At 60.2% G+C, this 20,166-nt stretch overlaps 1 protein-coding gene across 1 annotated transcript; it reads left to right on the forward strand.

Annotated features, from left to right (window-relative positions):
* Nucleotides 1-261: 261 nt before the first annotated feature.
* SLC45A4 (solute carrier family 45 member 4) lies at nucleotides 262-19,374 on the forward strand (the record flags this gene model as incomplete). Its single annotated transcript, XM_080694221.1, has 7 exons — nucleotides 262-508; nucleotides 12,173-12,361; nucleotides 13,670-13,849; nucleotides 14,336-15,387; nucleotides 15,794-15,893; nucleotides 16,465-16,676; nucleotides 19,006-19,374. Exons 1-7 carry the CDS (start codon nucleotides 265-267, stop codon nucleotides 19,372-19,374), a joined length of 2,346 nt encoding a protein of 781 aa, XP_080550347.1. The 5' UTR covers nucleotides 262-264.
* Nucleotides 19,375-20,166: the final 792 nt, after the last annotated feature.

Genomic DNA, 20,166 nt, shown 5'->3' on the forward strand with positions numbered 1-20,166 from the left:
TGAGTGGCACTTATGGATTTTTAACTCTAACTTGCAGTGAGCAGCAAGCCCTATGTCTACAGTCCACCAGACAGCCTGTGTGGCCGCGTGTCCCATGCGGTCGTGAGAGCTGAGACACCTGCTTGTACAAAGAGGAATACAAGTGCTACTTGCCTGAGGATCACAGCTGAAGCAGAATAAGACGACGTCTTCATTTATCATTAAAGAGATGATAGTATTATTTATATAGATAGAATAAATAAATATATATATTTTTTGGTGGGAATGAAAATGGCTCCGCAGAATGCCGACTCAGGGTCTCTGCAAGTTCAGGAGTTACCTGTGCCGCTGCCGGGCCCACAGAAAGCTGGAGGCCCGGAGGCCGAGCCCCGCGAGGAGACGGCCAGCGAGGGCTCCATCGACAGGATCCCCACACGGCTGTGGGTGATGCACGGCGCCATCATGTTCGGCAGGGAGTTCTGCTACGCCATGGAGACGGCGCTGGTCACGCCCATCCTGCTGCAGATCGGTGAGTGAGGCCAGCCTCGTGGGCAGCCCTGGGGGTCCTCGCCCCGCCTCCGCCTGCTCCAGCTTCTCTCTCCCGGGTGGGACCCTGCTGACCCTGAGCCGCAGGCATGGGCAGAGTGGCAGGTCAGTGTTAGGGCCTGCGGGGCCCCTCCCCACCCGAGGACCTGCAGCCCTGGCCGCTCCTTGCAGGCTCTACTCCGGCTGCCTGTGTCCCCACACCCTCGACCTCGGGGCTGAGTGACAGCGATTCCAACCTCCTGCAGTCAGGCTGCTCGGGGTGTCCGCCCGGGCTGTGATTGGCCCTGCGTCGCTTTCATGAGAGACCAGACTCCCCGACTTGGTGGGACCCTGCTTCAAAATAAAACATGAACTAGGGTGGCAGTGTTGCTCAGAGGTAGAGCACCCCTGGGTTCAGTCCCCCCCAAAAAAAAGAGAGAGCGAACGTACAGGCAGGTGCGAGGGTCTGAGCAGACCACTGTGCAGCCTTGGGAGGGCCCTTTTGGAGAGGGCTTGGCTCTGAGCCACACAGCCCCGTCGGGGTGCCCTCCTGCAAGGTTCCCATGTAACCTTTCCCTTGGGAAGCAGTCCAGTCTCCCCCTCCGGTTTATTGTTTCCTTCTTGGCTCAGGAAGTATGCTCAAGGGAAAGGGAAAATCAGATAACAGAGAAGAAGGGCGTCTTCGCCGCGTCTCTGGGTTTGCCTCATGAACAAGCTGGGCGAGCGTGGGACCCACCTGCCCCTTAGCTGCATTCTGGACAGGAACCGGCAGGCCGTGCCTGCAGGTCGGCTCCTGGGGCAGGTTGATTGACTCTGCTGCGGGCGTCTAGACGGGGGTAGGACGACCAGGGCTAGACCTGCCCACTCTGTGGGAAGAGTGTGCCCTGTAAAAGCCGCCCTGCAGTAGCCCCGCGGGTCCAGACTGCCCCCGGCACCAGCCGCGTCCCCTCTGCCAGGTTTTGTGAGGCTTGGTTGGAGGAGGCTTGGTGGGAGCAGGAGCTGGCAGGTCAACCCCAAATCTCTCCCACGCTCTGCACGGCACCACCATCTCCTGGAAACGCACAGAGATGCCGAGCCTCAGGCCAGGCTTGAGAACTCCACGTTCCTGCCGTGTTCCAGTGGGAACCCGTCTCATTGTGATGAGTGTGTGGTGCTTGTGCGGAGGCCTGCGAGGCTGCCATGGTGGTGGAATCTTGCCGGCGCCTCTGGCCTGCAGGGCTGGCATGCTACTTTAACAGTGGCTTCTGCAGCGCGGATGCGCTGGACGCCTCTCCAGGAGCTCCACGTCCACATGGTGCTTGAGAAAGCGTCACCTTGCCCACAGGCACCGCTGGCCCAGAGCTGCTGCAGTTAGCACGCCCTTGGCTTTTCTCTTTGGAAAATGAGGTCCAGGGGTAGAGTGCATGCTCAGGATGTATGAGTACTGAGGTTCCATCCCTAGCAACACACACGCACACAACACACACACACACACACACACACACACACACACACACACGCCTTTCAACCAAGTGCACTTACCTATAGTGCCAGCACTCAGGAGGCGGAGGCAGGAGGATTGCTAGAGCCCAGGAGTTTGAGGCCAGCCTGAGCAACACAATGAGACCCCTTCTCAAAGAGAAAAGCTCCAGGCCTGGCAGGTAGCTCCCCACACAGCTCCCTTGGCCAGGAGTACCCCTGAGGGCGACTCCGTGGCTTTGAGGCGGGGAGGCACGGGATCTGAGCAGCCTAGCCCAGGGGTGCCCGGCATTCACTCCAGCAGGACCTGCTCCTTGGGCTTCTTAGCTGGCAGCGCCTCAGCTCTGGCTGGAGGAGCAGGGAGCCTGTCAGGAGAGCGCCTGGTGGTGGCTTTCCCAGGTGCTCTTGGCGGCCCCTGGCCTGTAGCGTAGCGTGATTGCTGGCCTAACTTCCTGTCTGGTGTGGGGAGGGTGCCAGGGACTCTTTTGGCTAAATGAGAAGACAGGCTGGGCTGGGGCAGGGTGAATGGCCATAGCTGGACAGTCCTTGAGAACATCTTCTCAGTGAAAAAAGCCAGCCAACTAAGTGCAGATGACCCCACGGTCCCCATGCAAGGCTGCCAGAGGAGTCGGGGTCCACAGATAGGATGCGGCGTGGGCTGAGCTGAGGCCTCCTGGGGCCAGGGAGGAGGAAGGGGCTGTGCAGGTGGACAGCGGTGATGCTCGTAGGACGTGAAGCACTTAGTGCCTCCAGTCTTACACTTTAAAATGGTCCATTTCATGCCGGGCGTGGTGGCGCACGCTTGTAATCCCTGCGCTTGGGAGGCGGAGACAGGAGGATTGCACAGGTTCAAAACCAGCTGCGCTGGCTTAAGAGACCCTGTTTCCAAATTTAAAAAAATATAAAAAATAGGTCTGGGAGTGTAGCCCAAGGGTAGAAGGGCTTCCAGGAACCCCAGTACCACCAAAAATAAAATGGTCCATTTTATGCTATTTTATCATAGTAAGAAAATGGGGAAACTTGATGCCTCTAACAGCACTTTAGCTAGACATTGGATCTCCCTCTGACAGGAGACTTTGGAGGGACCTGAGGACGCAGGTCTGCCTGCCTGGGAGCCCCTGGTAAACCACGGCCTCCAGACTGCGTCCAGACCCACCAGAAGGACCTCTGTGTGTGGGTGGCACAGGGCTCAGAAATTTCTTACGCAAAGATACTTTGTTTGGGTCGGGAAATTTGAATTTCCTCGCGTTTAGGTCATTGTGTTTTACAGACAATGACTCGTAGTTGCAGACGCCTTTCCCAAGGAGTTAATACACTCATCTAGCACCTGCCCGCTCACGCTGGGCACTGCGCCCGGCTCTCGGGGACCTGCCACCACAGCCTGTGGCTCACTCGACCCCGGCGCGTTGCTGGACAGTTGGGGTTTGGAGAGGGAGGGCACAAGGGTGCCTTGGCCCGTGGCTGGGGGTACCTTGAGTGAGCGCCTCAGGAGCAGTGCTGAGGGGCCGCCACAGGCTGGGGGCCCTGCCTGTTCTGGGGTGAAGGTGTGGTCTTTAGCCTGGGCCTCCTGGTCTGGAGAGTTTAGGAGGGCTTCCCCTGCTCTGTAAAGGAGAGCCTGGATATAGCAGGTGCAGGATGCACTCTTTCTCAAAGGAATTCTGTTCTAAATGTTTAATATCTAAAAAATTATATAAAAAAGCTAGAGTCGTGGAGAGAACTAGGCTTTATGTAGTAATTTTTTAAACAAATGCTGTCTTTACTCTTAAAGCCAGCAGTAGTCCAGCATGGTGGGGCACGCCTGCAATCTCAGTACTTGGGAGGCTGAGACGGAATCAAAAGTTTGAGATCAGCCTCAGAAACTTAGACTCTCAGCAACCTAACATGACGAAATAAAAAGGGCTGGGGGTGCAGCTTGGAGGCAGAATGCCCCTGGGTTCAATCCCCAGCACAGAAAGAAAGAAAGAAAGAAAGAAAGAAAGAAAGAAAGAAAGGAAGGAAGAAAGAAAGGAAGAAAGAACAGACAGACATGGTGGCGGTGCACACCTGTAATACTGGTACTTGGTAGGCTAAGTCAGGAAGATTGCGGGTTCAAGACCAGCCTCAGCAACTCAGCGAGACTGTCAGCAACCTAGTGAGACCTTGTTTCAAAACACAAATAATAAAAGGGCTGGAGTTAAGCTCAGAGGTAGAATGCCTCTGAGGCTCATTCCTCTATCTCACACACACACACACACACACACGATAGGCCAGGGTTGTAGCTGCATGGTAAACACTTGCACACTTGCCTAGCTGGCCTGGTTTGAGCCCCAGCACCACAAAACAGACACATGTGGATAGTATCTATTTAAAAAGGATTGGTCTTTGATGCAGAATGGGCTGTTTGCTCTCTTTTTTTCCTTAAAATTATTTTTTATATCTTTTGCAGAGCTGGGGCTCAAACCCAGGGCATTGCATACAGACTCTTTAACATGAAGCCACACCCCAACTGTCCTCCTGGCAGGGTGGTGAACACCTGTAATCCCAGTACTTGGGAGGCTGAGACAGGAGGATCTGGGTTCGCAGCCAGCTCAGCTACTTAGTGAGGCTCTCCACAACTTAGTGAGATCCAGAGAGAGAGAGAGAGAGAGAGAGAGAGAGAGAGAGAGAGAGAGAGAGAGAGAGAGAGACATGAGTTTATTTCATAGCTTGTAAACTATTTTGTTTGATTGTTTTGTGGTACTGGGATGGAACCTAGGGGCTTTCTAACCTTGGGCTACACTCCCAGACCTGTTTTATATTTTATTCGGCAACGTCTCACTGAGTTGCTGAGGCTTCCTTTAACCCTGCAGTCCTCCTATCTCAGCCTCCCAACTAACTGGGATCACAAGCTCGTGCCACCACGCCCAGCTTGTAAACCATTTTGGAAAGATCACAGAAAAGAAACGTGAGGAGCTTGGACCTGCAGCATTGGGGTCACTCCCAGAAGTCCTTGACGCCCACAGGTGTCTGTGCAGGCGTGGCAGGGTGGAGACCCTCCGGGAATTGGGGGCTGGAGGAGAGGGACACCAGGCACCTCCCTGGACGCCGGCCAGCGTTTACAGCCCAGGGCTCTTGTCTCCTGGGGCTGGAGGGAAAGCAGGTACCAACTGCGGGCTCGGGAGAGGTTACAAGGCTCTGCGTTTCGGTCGCTCAGTAGTAGTGAAGCCCGTTCTTTCTTTCTTTTTTTTTTTTTGGTGGTACTGGGATTCCTGGAAGCCCTTCTACCTCTGGGCTATACTCCCAGACCTATTTTTACATTTTTATTTGGAAACAGGGTCTCCTAAGCCAGCGCGCACGGCTGGCTTTGAACCTGCACGATCCTCCTGTCTCTGCCTCCCAAGCGCGGGGATTACAAGCGTGCGCCACCACGCCCAGCGTAGCCCGTTCTTTCTCACCTTAGCTACCTCCTCGCCGTGTGTGCGCCCGCACTTTCTGTCCTTTGAACAGAGGACTAAGGAGGCACGCACCTCTTCAGAGGGCAGTGGTCCAAGGCAGAACCCTGGGCTTGAGCCCTGGGCCTCCCCCTCCCCACCAGACCCGCACCGCACTGTGCTGGGTGGCATCCTCGGCCTCATGGTGCCTCCCGTCCTCAGCCTGTGTCGCTGAGGTGACAGCTGTGCGGTGACAGCTGAGCGGGAGCTGGCCCTGGCTGGGAAGTGCTCTGAGCAGAGGCTCACCTCGGCCGCCTGCGTTCCCACCACCTGCATCTCCAGGCCGGGCGCTTGACCTTCACCCTCACTGAGATGAGGCAGCAGCCACCAGCGGGCCTGGAGTTGGTTTCATTTTGCAGATTGCACTGTGAGAGCCTATTGGAGCAGCCAGGGAGGCGCCAGACATGCCGTCCCTGGGAGGGAGGCACCCTGCCCGGAGCCACACGCACAGCAGGGCAGCCAGGCCAGGGCCGGAGCTAGAGCCCGGGCGGTGTGCTCTGGAGGAGGCCTGTCGCCCTCCAGCCTGGTTCTTACACCACCCGGGCAGCGCCAAGGCTGCTGAGGGGTAGGCGGTATGTGGCTCTGTCCCTGCGGTGGGGCCCGGTCCCAGCCTGGGCTGCTGCCCTGGATACTTCCCAGCCTGGTAGCCAGCTCGGGGTAGCGAGGCGGGCCCCTCCTGGCCTGCTGTGTTCTGTGACCTTGAGGTCCAGGCGGCCTGGCCACTCGGCCTGCTTAGCAGCCTGTGCCTCCCCGCAGTGTCCGCCTGACCAGAAGCCTCGAGGTGCCCGGGGCCTGCCCCGGTGGCCCTCCTTGGCCCAGCTGGCCCTGCTCACTCCCCACGCAGTGACCAGGCCCTTTGTCTTGCCCACCATTCCCAGTCCTTGACTGTCTTAAGCCCTTTGTCTGTGGGGACCCTCAGCCCTGGACACGTAAAAGGAAAGGCTAGCCTTCAGGAAGACCTGGAAGTATGTAGATATTATAGACAGAACAGCGAGAAAACTTGGCCCAGATTTTAAGTAGAAGTACGAGTGACCCCGCCCCCGGGCCAATTCCTTTGGTCTTCTGGGCTCCTGGGAGGAAGACACCACTCCCTGGAGCCTCTGAGGCAGGGGGATCTTGCGCGTCGCGCCCACTCAGAAGCCAGCCTGGCAGCCAGCCAGGTGCCACCCGCACTCACTCCCCGCCCCGGGCTGGCACCTCCCCTGCGCGGGTTGTACTCTTGACGCCATTCCTCCCTCTAGATGCCTGTCCTGGCCCTCGCCAGACACCCGATTCCTGCTCCCCATTTGCGTTTGGCCAAGGACTCCTTCCTGCTCTCTCGTGAGCCCTGGGTCCTTCATCTCTGTCCCCAGCACCGGGTGTGACAGAGGAAGTACCTGAGGGCTGTCTCACGCCCGGGCAGCGTAGTGGGCCTGCGTGTCAGGCCGTGGGGCTGCTGGGTCCTTTGGGGTGTGGGCGCCTGCCTACTTTTAGCACCCATGCCCGGATCCCCAACTGGGACGGGCCTGGCTCCTCCTTGTGCTCCTGGTTGGGAAAACGTGGTTGCGTGTATGACTGTGTCCTGTCACGTGGCTGCAGAAAGTGGGTGTCAGTACCACGCTCTGAGCATACACGAGGCTCTCGGGTGGCTGCAGTTATGGGGAAGGTACGCGGCGCTGGGGGCCGTGCGCAGGCCTGCGCTGTGCTCCTGGCGGCTCCTCGGTGTTGGCTGGGAGCCTTCCTTCGCTCAGCGTGGACTGGGCCCTGCTGTCTGGAAGCTGTGCCGACAGTGCGAGGCAGAGATGAACAAGATGAGGGATGGCACTTGGTGCTGGGGCAGCGCACCTGGGCCCTGGTGCACCGACACGTGGGTGGCTGAGTCCATGTTCCAGGACGGAGGTGGGCAGGACCGTGCAGGCCTTGGGCTGGGGTGGGCCTCAGTCCTGGATTGGCGTTTTGGCAGGTGGGGACAGTAGAGACGTGTCATGTGTAGGTTTCTAGCCCGGTGGCCGTGAATAGTGGTTCCAGGCTCTGGGGGAGACGAGGGAGGAAGTGAGGGGTCGGTTAGAAGCTAGCCATGCTCAAATAAAACTCAGGATGTGTGGCTCTTCTAAGGGCACAGAGGAGGCTCCTGGCAGCAGGGACGGCAGTGTGCACTGGGCCAGGTGGCATTGGGAGCCATGGCATTCGGCACCCTATGGGCCGCGGCAGGGGTATTGGGTGAGCAACAATTGCTGGGTGGCCCTCCCGGCACGAGTGGGCAGAGGATGGGGTCTTGTCTGACCGAAGGGGTCTCAGAGGTCTAGAATTAGAACATCAGTTTGAGAGATGAGTTTTACACGTGCCGAGTTTGAAGAACTCTGCCTCCTTTGCCCAGGCCGGGTCTCAGCATCCTTACTGCCTGGTGGCCCTTGGCCGGGAATGTGTGTGTCCGCGAGAGGCACAGAGGCGGTGGCCAGCGCTGACCGTGAGCTTGGGCGGCGGCACATGCTGCACATTTTAGCTCTCTGGAGTCCCAAACCAAGAGCCGTGTAACTGCTCACACAAATACAAAGCGCGTATTTTATTTACTGATGGCTACAGTGCTGTGGATTGAGCCCACATGCCAGGCAAGAGCTTTGCCACTGTGCCACACGCCCAGCCCCAAAACCTATCTTAAAGAGCTGTGAAGAGCCTGGTGTGGTGGCGCACGCTTGTAATCCCTGCGCTTGGGAGGCTGACACAGGAGGGTCGCACTGGTTCGAAGCCAGCCTCAGCTACTTAATGAGGCTCTCAGAAACTTAGTGAGACCCTGTTTCCAAATTAAGTATGAAAATGGGTCTGGGAGTAGAAAAAGCCCCTGGAAAAAAAAGAGCTGTGCAGATGGGCATGTTAGTAGCACAGAGCGGCCATGTCCAGCTCTCCCCCGAGGCCTGGCTGGATCCCTGGGAAGTGGCTTGGTGGGCCACAGGGCGGGCCAGAGGTGACCCGCAGGACAGCAGTGGCAGCCCGCCTCCTCTCCTCCCTGCAGGGATGCACTGGTCCCCGTGGAGCTGAGGAAAGCTACCTGAGCGGCCCCCGCTTCACCTCTCTGCCTGGCTCTCCTGCAGCTCTGATGACTCCAGAACATTCCTTGAGCCCCATCCCCCTCAGAGGAGGTGCCCTTCCCTGTGCAGACCCTGCCAGAGAGCTCCCTGAGCCGGGCCCTGGCGCGGCTGCTGACAAATTCCTCAGAGGTCACTCAAGGATGTGGAGCGTTTCTCACGAAGAACGCGTTCTCACGAGTTTAATGTTATCGTGAATTTTTGTCCAGGAATACAAACGTATCAGGACACAGCAGGCTTTGTGTATTGAAAGAAAGAATGTGAGTTCCTATTCCCATCCCAGGTCTTTTGTTAAACGTGTACAGTCCACTTTCCCAGCCGCCTGCCTCCTCAGAGCACCAGCTTATCAAAACGGCCCTGTGAATAGAGACGCACAGGGACATGAGCGTCGCCGTGACCTCACACAGCCGCGGACGCAGTGACACCGCGAGCGTTTCCTGTGAGCGGGGAGCCTTCCGGGTCTCACCATTGTTGTCCAACTTCTGCCTGGAAAAAACAAAAATTATTTACTAGGGACCGGGTTGTGTTTGTGTAGCACTCTGCTGGGAATCGCCTGCGTGCTCCGTCCCAGGGCGTCCGGCAGCCTGGGCCACGCTGGGCGGTGGGGGGGCGCCCCACCCTCGGGGCTGCTCCCAGGCCTGTGGGAAGTGTTCGTTTCCTTGCCAACATACTGAAACAAAGAGCCGCCGCCCGCCACAGCTGGCGGCCTCTGTGGCCTCCGTCCCGTTGCTCCGGCCCGTAGCCCAGCAGCAGGTAACTGTGGAGTCCACGGCCCCGCTGGCACCTCTGCAGCCTGGGATGAACTCAGGCCGAGTGGGAGGGGCACAGCCACCTGTGCTGCCCGGCTGCCCCTACCCTGACCTTGGAGGCACCCGGCCACAGCAGGTGCTAGTGACCCTTTGTGGGGAAGAATGTGGATGGGCTCTGACGGCTGGATCGGCATCGCCAGTGTCGGTGGGCTGTTGGAGAAGTGGGGTCACCTCCAGGTGGAGGCTGCACATGGTCAGGGTGCAGCGCCCGGAGCCAGGCCACGTGCTTGATGGCAGTGTGGTCCGTGCCTGAGAGGGCCGCTGGGGAGGTGAAGGGCTGCCGGCAGCCAGGCTTGTTTGCATTTGCTGAGGGGGTTGTTTGTGTTGTGGGTGTCACACGCGCTAGGCAAGCTCTCTACCGCTGAGCTACATCCCCAGCCATCTATATTTTTATTTTAATTTGAGATGGGATCTTGCTGACTTGCCCAGGCAGGCCTCAAACTTTTGATGCTCCTGCCTCAGCCTCCTTAGCTCTGGATTATGACGCATAACAGTGCACCGGCCAGCCTGGTCACAAGCAGCGCACAAGAAGTCTTGTTTACCGGCAGGGCCCCTGGAGCTCACGCCTCAGCGGTCTGGACCCTGGGCACGCCCGGGTGCTCTCACAGCAGCGGAGCGGAGTGAGAGGTGCCTAGGGCCTGTCACCCAGAGTTTCCATGTGCTGTCCAGGGTGGGCTGGTGCCAAGGGCAGGGCAGAGTGGACAGACTCCAGGCGATATGTCCAACTCATGCCTTAGAGTTATAACAGCAGGCACAAGAAGCCTCAGAGCCTCAGCCTCTGCAGCTAGGCTTCCCGGTGCCCTGGGCAGGGGTCGGGAGCTGCATGGGCAGGCAAAGCACCAAGCAGAACGTGGACCTCTGCCGAGCGGGGCCGAGGCCCACGGCTGCCACCCAGGAGTGCAGCAGGTCTCCTTCCTGCACACGCACCAGCCGTGCCCGGGTTGGCTCTGACCACTTCTGCCCGGAGGGCATGTGCTGGTGACAAGGTGGCACCCTGGGGGCCTGTGTCCACCTGTGCCTTACCTTGGAGAGCTGATTGGAGGGAACAGCTGCCTCAGAGGGGTCGGCCGGCACAGGGCACACTGCGGGGCCCGCGGTCCAGAGCCCCGAGGACTTAGAACTAGCCAGGGCTGGGTGGCGGGCGGCCTGGAGGCAGTACCAAAGGCAGGGCAGGTCAGGGGTGTTGGTGATGGCGGTGGAGCGGCTGGAAAGCGGAGACTGGACAGATGGGCTGGACTGGCATGCCCAGGCTGTGGGGAGGGATGTGGTGAGCTGCTACCGCCGCTGAGGAGCCGCGGCCCACCCTCGGTGGCCACATGGTGTGGACTGCTGTGCCCAGGCTGGAGCAGTGCAGGCATGCCAGGGACAGGTGTGGGGCCTCTGGACACCAGGCCTGGCCCTCCCGGAGTTCAGATAGTGGCAGCAGCAGGGGGAGAACCAACAAGGTGCTCCAGGGGACCCCGCACCTCGAAGGCCCTCTCCAAGACTGGACCCATGCAGAGAAGTGGGCGTTGATTGAGCAGGGCAGCCGTGTGGTCTCCATATACCTGTTTTCCCAAGCTCCCGGCCTCACTGATAGCTTAGCTCTTTAGATGAGTGTTTCTGAGAACCAGGATAGCTGCCGTGCGCATCACCAGGCGGCCAGGGGTGGCCCGTGCTTCCCCTTTGCGGGCGCCTCCCTCACGAGCCCTGGCCCAGCGGAACTCACTCAGCAAACCTCCCATTTCCTGCAACTCAGTAGGTTCTGCTGGCTTCAGACAGGAACAGCCTTCCTGGAGTTGTGCGCGGCTCAAAGGTCAAAGCAGACACCTCACCCGGCCAGGGCTCCCCTGTTGTAAGGGCGTGGCAGCAGCCGTCCTGAAGGTGCGCCCTCCTCCTGCGCAAGCCATTTCCTCCTCCCACTCAGGCTTGTTTTTCTTGCCAGCTCATCAAGAGCTTTCCTTTCTCAGCGCCCTCGGCAGCATAGAGTGCTAGCCAGGCAGTGGCCTGCCGGGACACCTGCGTTCTAAGTAGCCATGTGTTGACTTAACACATGGAGGTGTGCCAGCTCAGGTCTGGCTGAAGTTAGAGTCGCCATGTGGCCAGACTCTCAGGACCACTGTGCAGACTTAGGACGGGCCTGGCCACCCCTCCAGTCGCCACTCCTCCCCGGCCCGGCTCCTGGCTCCTGACAGCAGCCCTCCGTGAGCCTCGGCATCGCGTGCTAGGTTGGTCACCGCTGTCGTGTTCAGCTGTGGCTTGCTCGATCCTGCCGTCTGTGGTGCTGCGGCCTGTGACTGGGCCATGATCCTGAGTGCGCAGTGCTGTCAGTGGCACCTAGGCTTGGGTAATAGCGAGGCACGTGCAGAGTGAGGACTCTGCAGACACACCGGCCTGGGTTAAACACCACAGCCACCACGGTCCACCCGCGCCACTGTGGGCGGGTTGCCTGACCTCCCTGGGCAGTCAGGAAAGGGTAGAAACATGAGCTGGCTGCAGTACCTGGGCTCTTGCTGGACACACAAACTACTTCCCCCATAGCGGCTGCTCAGGATACCCCCCGCCAGGCCAGCTGAACACCCGAACGCCTGCCGGGACATCCTTCTGATACTTTCAACCGGCGAGGCCCAGAAGCTGTGGCACTGCTCCCTCTGTGGACAGGCGGGTGTCAGAGATGGTGGCCTGGCCTTGGTACCCGCAAGCACCTCCAGCGGCCCTCGCCACCAGCAGCGGGGCCCGGCCCAGGCGCGCGCTGCGCGTGCTTGCAGACACTGTCCTCCACTCCAAGGCCAGGTGCCAACTCTGGCCTGGTGGTTTCCATCAGGGCTGGGTTGATCTCGCACCGCCCAGCATCCCAGGACAAACCTCTACACTGGGGAGGCACACGTGTGTAATGGCTGGTGTCCCGCAGGCCTCCCGGAGCAGTACTACAGCCTCACCTGGTTCCTGAGCCCCGTGCTCGGCCTCATCTTCACGCCGCTCATCGGCTCTGCGAGCGACCGCTGCACCCTGAGCTGGGGCCGCCGGCGGCCCTTCATCCTGGCGCTGTGCGTGGGCGTCCTCTTTGGCGTGGCGCTCTTCCTCAATGGCTCCGCCATAGGTGAGTGTTGGCTGGCCGTGCACACGGGACCCCGCGGGACCCCGCGGGCCCACCATGCCGCATGGGAAAGCAGGAGGGGCCTGCCGCAGGGGAGCGCTTCCTGCTGGGCATTTTTAACAGGTATCTGACACCACGTCCTGTTTCCAGCGTCATTTCAGAAATTATCTTTTCTCTTTTTTTCTCATTTTCTTAAACTTGATACTGAAATTGTCCAGAACCTAGACTGTATTTATTTTTCTGTTTCACATGCTCATGTGTTGTTTTGCCTTTTTCTGTCGTCTTGTTTTTGATTAAAGCAACTATGCGTGGGAAAAGTTTTGCTTTGCGGGCACCCATCAAGACCAGGAGCAGCAGGACTTACTCGCTGGCCCCGGTGTTGCTTAGCGCCGAGGAGGGGCTTGCCCAGGCTGCGGGTGCAGGTCGGGGAGGAGGCCCTGAGCACTTGTGCAGGAGAGCTGTGGCTTCACACGGGCCTGGCTGGGTGGGGTGGCCCGAGCACCACCTCCCAGGGGCCCCGTGTACGGAGGGCCTGCCCAGGGGTCATGGGTCTGTTCCCCTCACACCTGCTGCTGGCCGGCCCATCAGCACCCCTCAGGGAGCAGCTTTCCCAGGCCCCACACCCAGTTGGCCTGGAAGCTTAGGCCCAGGTCTGAGGCCACGGGGTGCTCACAGGCAGCAGCCCCTTCCCCTGTGCCTCCTGAGGTCGAGCTTGTCCAGAATCGGCCAGCACAGTGCTCTGGCCGCCCAGGGCCCAGGCCTCACCCCGGGCTGGAGCTGGATCCCTGTGGAGAGTGAGTTGAGCCTCTCATGGTGTGTGGCAGATCTTGGGTTCAGGGCAGACCCCCAAGGGGACAGGCAGGACTTGGTGTGGGCGGGCAGCACCTCTAGTCCCCCGCCTGGGACCGCCGGGTCACCGGCCACCTGCGCCTTTCTCAGAGACTGCCAGAGGCGGGAGCGAGCAGGCCTGCTTGGTCTGCGGCCGTCCTGCCCCTCGGCCGTGGCACACAGTGCCACAGACGCATGGGCGCTAACCCTCACAGCCGCCCTGAAGGAGGGAGGAGGGCTCTTCACGGAAGCGGAGGCAGCCTCCCTTTCTGTGTCCCTTGGCTGATGCCGACTGGCACTCCCGGCTCATGGCCCCTCGGCAAGGAGCCTCGGGAGGTCCAGCAAGAGGTGAAAGAAGGCATCCACAGCCCACAGAACGTGAAGGAAAAGCCCCTCCTCCTTCCAAGCATCTGTGCTGAGGAGGTCGGGCGTCCAGCCTGGCTGGCACCGGCGACTGACCCCTGCCCCCTGCTCTCTGTGCAGGTCTGGCCCTTGGCGACGTCCCCGGCCGGCAGCCCATCGGCATCATCCTCACGGTCCTGGGCGTGGTGGTCCTGGACTTCAGCGCCGATGCCACCGAAGGGCCCATCCGCGCGTACCTGCTGGACGTTGTGGACAGTGAGGAGCAGGACATGGCCCTCAACATCCATGCCTTCTCTGCTGGTAAACTGCCCGCGCCTGGTCAGGGTGTGGGAAGGAGGAGCCTGTGCTCCCAAGTCCTGTGCGGTTGCTGTGCACACAGCTGCATCGCTAGCGGGCCGAGGCAGGGGCCAGGGGCTCAGGAGGCAGCTGAGGCCCGCTCTAAGCCTGGCAGGCTGAGGGGTCGAGGGAGGGGAGTCAGGCCAGACACGACCCATACAGCCGCTGCCTGGAGCCAGGCGGTTCCTATGGTCCGAGGGAGTGGCGTCCGCCTGGAGTGGGCCACGGGCGGCTCATGCCTGATCTCAGGATTGCTTTCTTTCGCTGGAGTTGTAGGAATGCCAGAGGGCTCAGGCCCAGGCCCCTGGGTTCCTTGTTTCTCCCCAGCGTCTTGGTCTGCACCCCAGCTGGCACCCAGGGTGAAGCCTCCCTCTGGGGCTGGGCTGGGCTGGGCGGCTGCCCCTGGCCCACACGGCTGCGTAGCTCACCCGCCGCTTCTCCCTCGCCCAGGCCTCGGCGGCGCCATCGGCTATGTGCTGGGCGGGCTGGACTGGACGCAGACCTTCCTGGGCAGCTGGTTCCGGACGCAGAACCAGGTGCTCTTCTTCTTTGCTGCCGTTATCTTCACGGTGTCCGTGGCCCTGCACGTGTTCAGCATCGAGGAGGAGCAGTACAGCCCGCAGCACGACCGCAGCACCGAGGCGGCCGCCCTGCCCGGCGCCAAGCCCGGCGGCGCCCTGGCCCTCGGCGGGGGCGCCCCGGACCACAGCCCCCTCTTCCCAGACGAGGTGCAGTCGGAGCACGAGCTCGCCCTGGACTACCTGGGCGCGGACATGGTGCGCAGCAAGAGCGACTCCGTGCTGCACGCGCCCGACTCTGCGCTGGACATGGAGCCGGAGCTGCTGTTCCTGCACGGCATCGAGCCCTCCATCTTCCACGACTCCTCCTACCCCAGCACGCCCCGTAGCACCAGCCAGGAGCTCCTGAAGGCCAGGCTGCCCCCCCTGCCCGCGCTGCTCAGGGACTCCGCCCAGGAGGACGACACCTTGCTCGAGAATCACTTGAACGAAGCTAAGGTCCCCAACGGAAGCGGCTCACCCCCGAGAGACGGCTTCAGCAGCCACACCAGGGTGGACATGAAGCCCTCGGCCGCGTCCAGCTCCATAAGGCGGCGCAGGCACATGTTCCGCCGGCAGGCTTCCAGCACCTTCTCCTACTACGGCAAGATCGGCTCCCACTGCTACCGCTACCGGCGGGCCAACGCCGTGGTGCTCATCAAGCCGTCCCGCAGCATGAGCGACCTGTACGACCTGCAGCAGCGGCAGCGGCAGCGCTGCCGGCACCGGAACCAGAGCGGGGCCACCACGTCCAGCGGGGACACAGAGAGCGAGGAGGGCGAGGGCGAGACCACCGTGCGCCTGCTGTGGCTGTCCATGCTGAAGATGCCCAAGGAGCTGCGGCGCCTCTGCCTCTGCCACCTGCTCACCTGGTTCTCCGTCATCGCCGAGGCCGTCTTCTACACCGACTTCATGGGCCAGGTCATCTTCAAAGGGAACCCCAAGGTGAGCGCCCTGCAGGCCAGAGAGCTGGCTCCTCTCAACAGCAGCAGTGGGCCCCTGGCGAGCAGCCCAAGCGCCAGGCCCCTCCACGGGCGGAATCACTGGAGCCTGAGCGGGTCTTGCTCTAGGCCTGCCCTGCGCTGAGCTGGCCCCGGCCCACACTGAGTCTCGGCCTGGCTCTGGTGCCCATGGCTTGAGAGGGGCTCGCCACGGCCTCTTCCTCCTCTTTTCCAGGGTGGGTGGGTCCGACCCATCCGGCGTGTGTGTGCTGGAGGCCTTAGCGGGGCAGAGTCAGGTGTGGGCAGGGAGAGACCTGACCTGAACTGGGGTCAGCTCGGCCTGCGTGGCCATGTGCCGCCTACAGTCGCAGTGTGGCATGACCTCCTAACCCAGCCTCTCCCCGGAGCAGGACCACTCCAACTCCACCGCCTGGCACGCCTACAACGCCGGCGTGAAGATGGGCTGCTGGGGCCTGGTCATCTATGCTGCTACTGGTGCTATTTGCTCAGGTAAGGGTGCCTGAGTGCGCAGCAGTCAGATACGGTCCCTACTCCTGCCCAGAGGGGGACCTGAGAGTGCTGGGCTGGGCTGGGCCGGGGCGCGGGCCCAGGAGCTCTTCAGGGGCGGGCCCAGCGCTGTCCTGGCCCTGCTTTACCTGAGGGTGCCAGAAGAATGCCCACCTTGCTTCTGGGACTGCATGTGGTCACGGGGAGGAGGCCAGCCAGGTGCCGTACAGCAGCTGCCACTGCTCTTGGGGGCTTCTCCAGTGTGGGGCCTCCCAGAAGCGCGATACGAGCTGCTGAGGTCAGGACAGGCGAGGCGCTCTGAGGGGTGTTCAGGATGGCAGCGGCCGCAGGGCGGTTGCTGAGGCAGATCTGCTGGGGCCGCCCTGGGGTCAGGCCCAAGGGGTGCCAGAGCCCCCGGACGTCTGGTTGCTCCCGCCACAGTGGGTTCCAGAGGGCCATGTGCGTTATGTCTGCATGCCCGCCTCCAACTGAGGGAGGCAATGTCGGGGTGAGAGGGGAGGGCAGGGCCCCTGGGAGCAAGCAGCTGGTGACTGTCCCCATGGCCTCCCCACAGCCCTGCTGCAGAAGTACCTGGACAGCTACGACCTGAGCATCAGGGTGGTCTACGTGCTGGGCACGTTGGGCTTCTCAGTGGGCACGGCCGTGATGGCCATGTTCCCCAACGTCTATGTGGCCATGGTCACCATCAGCACCATGGGCATCGTCTCCATGAGCATCTCCTACTGCCCCTACGCCCTGCTGGGACACTACCACGACATGAAGGAGGTGCGTCACGTGGCAGCTGCGCCCTGGCCCTGGCTGCTCATCGGCCCCGCTCCCCCTCCACACGAGCTGACTCCCTCCGCCTGGTGGTCATGCCAAACACGGGCGCTCCCTCCCTGTCCATCCCAGTGAGGTTGACGGCTGCCACCTGCCCTGGTCAGCCCCGGCCACAGGGTGCTCCAGCCCTTCAGAGATAGGGAAGAGGGCGCTCAGCGGCTGGGCTGGGCGGGAGGCTGCCCTGCCCACGTCCCCGCCCGGGGGTGAGAGCACCCTGACCAGCATGGTGCCCTGGACCGAGGCTGCTTTCCCCGCTGGTCGCTGTTGTTACACGGGACACACCCCAGCACAGCTTCATGCACGAGACGAGAGGCTTGGCATTTAGATCTTCAGTGTGTAGCGCTGTTGCACGCCTTTGGTGGACCCAGATCAGAAGCACCTCTACGCAGGTGTAGACGGGGCCCCCGAGTCACACCAGCCCTTTGGTTTCTCCTTCCTAACCCTGATCCATGTTTCCCTTCTGCCTCCCGTGTGTCCCAGCAGGGTGGATTTACTAGTAGCCCAAGTACAGTGGTAATAGCATTCCTTTTTAAATGAGCTTTTTAATTGAAGTGTAGCGTGACCACTGAATTGTAGAGAGTTGTTTAGTGGCTTCTGGAAGGGAGAACACAATTCTAGAACCAACCCAGCCTGAGAAAGGCTATTCCCGGAGCCCAGAAGCCCTCGGCACCCCCGTCTCCCTAAAGGTGACCTCACCATGCGGTACTGGGCTTCCCGTGTCATCCTGTGCCACTCGCGCCTGGCAGGCAGTCCTGCCTGTCCTTGCAGCTCCTCTGCACCCACAGGCTTCGACCCCGCGAGCTGCCCCCGTGGTGTCGCGGGTCTTTGCACTTCACTTGACCTGCCTAGAGTGACCCTGTGTGTGGCTCGAGGTAGCACCTAAGACCATCGCACCCTGCCCACGTGCCATCCCTGCCCTGTACTGTGTGCACGCGACCAGCTTGTGCTCCTGATTCCTGGGTCTCCCCAGGCCTGGGCAGGTGCTCCTGGTCTCGCGTAGAGTCGTTCTGAAGTGGGTGCTCACACCAGCAAGTCTGCCCCTAGCTCTGCTCTTCCAGATCGTCTTGGCGTTGCCAGCCGTGTTCTCATCTCTGTGAGATTCTGCCTCTGGGCTGCTGTTGAGGGAGTTGGTAACTAGTGCTGAGCGCTCCGTAGAGCCTCTCCGCCCTTGGCTGCAGCCGCGGCGCCTGTGCACACCGAGGCGCCTGTGCACACCGAGCTCGGCTCTTTTTATTCAGCTCTCCTCCTCGCAGTACTAGACCTCCAACCTGGCATCCGGGAGAGGCTGTCGGCGGGTTTCATCTTTTTAACTCCAGTGGGCAGCAATTAGCTGGGTTTTGTGGGAGATGGTCCATCTCATCTGAACCTTCCAGATTGTTACATTAAATTGTGCTTATTTCCTTATGCTTTAATAGACCCTGCAGTGATAGTGACCCTTTTCGTTCTGAACACGAATTTGCTGATGTGTTGTTTCAGAAAGCGTTCGGAACACTCAGTCCCGTCGTGAGCTTGGGCCACGTTGCCGCAGTTGCTGCTCCTGACTGACTCTTAACGAGCTGTTTTCTAGTGTCTTATTTTGATCTTCAACCTAATATTTGCATTAATTTGCTACTAATTTTCCTCTCTACATACCTTTAGCTGCACTCTGAAGGTTTTAATATGTTACGTTTCTTTCCAATCACTTCAGAGATTTTTCTGACTTTTCTTGATGACTTGCTTTGATCCATGAATGACTCACAAATACATTGGTGGATTTCCGACATTGGAGGGACTTCCCAGTGGTAGTGCTGACTTCCGGTGGGCCGGAGCGCATATTCCTGCATGGTTCAGCCCTGAGGTAGTCGGGACCCTTACAGCGCCGTGTGGAGCGCGTGCGTGCCAGTCTCTCTGCACTTGGAGGTGTCTTCTGCACTGGGCCCCTTTGCGCCTGTCAGGTCAGGTGCTACTTGCTTAACTCTCCGGTTCTCCCGCTGTTTTCTGGCTGTGTGTTTTATGAAGCGTTGGCTCGGGCTCCCCGCCCCTGCTGGATGCCACCCGCTGAGGGAGTCGCCAGGTCAGGCCACGGAGCTCAGGTCCTCACAGGGTTGGCAGAGTTGCTTCCGTCTCCTCCCCTCCCGGGAGCAGGAACCTCTGCGGCTCCTGCCTGCATGCGGCAGGAGCTGGGGCCCCTGCTGGGAAGCTTGGGGAGGCAGGCCCTGCTCCTGCTGCCGAGCCGAATGCCCGCCGTGAAGTGGCGGCCACGCTGACGCCCTCCCTGCCTCCTCTTCTCTCGTAGTACGTCCACCACAGCCCCGGAAACTCCAAGCGTGGATTCGGCATCGACTGCGCCATCCTCTCCTGCCAGGTCTACATCTCCCAGATCCTGGTGGCGTCCGCCCTGGGGAGCGTGGTGGATGCCGTGGGGAAGGTGAACGTCATCCCCATGGTGGCCTCCGTGGGCTCTTTCCTGGGCTTTCTGACGGCCACGTTCCTGGTGATCTATCCTGAGGTGTCGGAGGAATCCAAGGAAGAGCAGAAAGGACTGTCCGCCCAGCCTGCCGGGGCAGGCGAAGGCGGCGGGGGCGGCAGCGAGAAGCCCACCGTCCTGAAGCTGTCCCGGAAGGAGAGCCCGCAGGGGACGGTGGAGGTCGAGTCCATGGTCTGAGCACCCGGTCGAATGCGTGCGTGCCGGGGGAGGGTGCGCTGCCGTGGGCCGGGCCTGCGGCTGCTCCCAGAGCAGTGCGAGCCAGAGTCCTTCACAAACAGCTACAGTTCAGTAGTTGTAGGGTAGGTGGGAGCTATTAGGCAAAAATATCACACTAATTACTTTTTCTGCAATTAAAAGAATCATTTGAAATCTTTTTTTTAACTGAAAAATCTTTTAATTTCAACTCTTTTATTCGGCAGGTATATTATTCTGCATGTTTTAAAATTGCAAAACATTTACAGTTTAATCATTAAGCAAGTCAGAAAAAAGTTTGCATTTCTAAAATTATCACTGAAAATGCAGAAACTCTGACGCCCTTGGCATATCCTGTCGGAACACGGCAGGTCCCAGCAGCACCGCTGCAGACTGGAGCACTCGGCCCGGCGTCCCGCGCGGCACCTGCCGTCGGGCCGTTGCCCTCTGTGGGTGCTGCAGCTGTTGGGGAGTATTTTTCTTTATGATTATTTTAGAAAAGTTTTCCTTTTTCACAACTGTGGTTTTCTCAGAACAGCGTCTCTTCCTAGTGTGTGACAGCTCGTGCCCGCGGTGACCCTGTGCCACCGGCCACGCGCGGGCCGGGCAGGAGGCTGCCGTGTACAGGGGTGGCCTCTGGATACCTGCCCAAGTGTGGGACGGGGACTCGGGTTGGCACTGCGTGTGCACCTGTGTGATGCCCCCAGCCGGGAGGCAGGCCTTGACTTCACCACACCTTTATCCACCTCGACACCATGTGCTGGACACTGAACGCCA

The sequence above is a fragment of the Muscardinus avellanarius genome (assembly GCF_963383645.1).
Source record: "Muscardinus avellanarius genome assembly, chromosome: 4".
Classification (NCBI taxonomy): Eukaryota; Metazoa; Chordata; class Mammalia; order Rodentia; family Gliridae; genus Muscardinus; species Muscardinus avellanarius.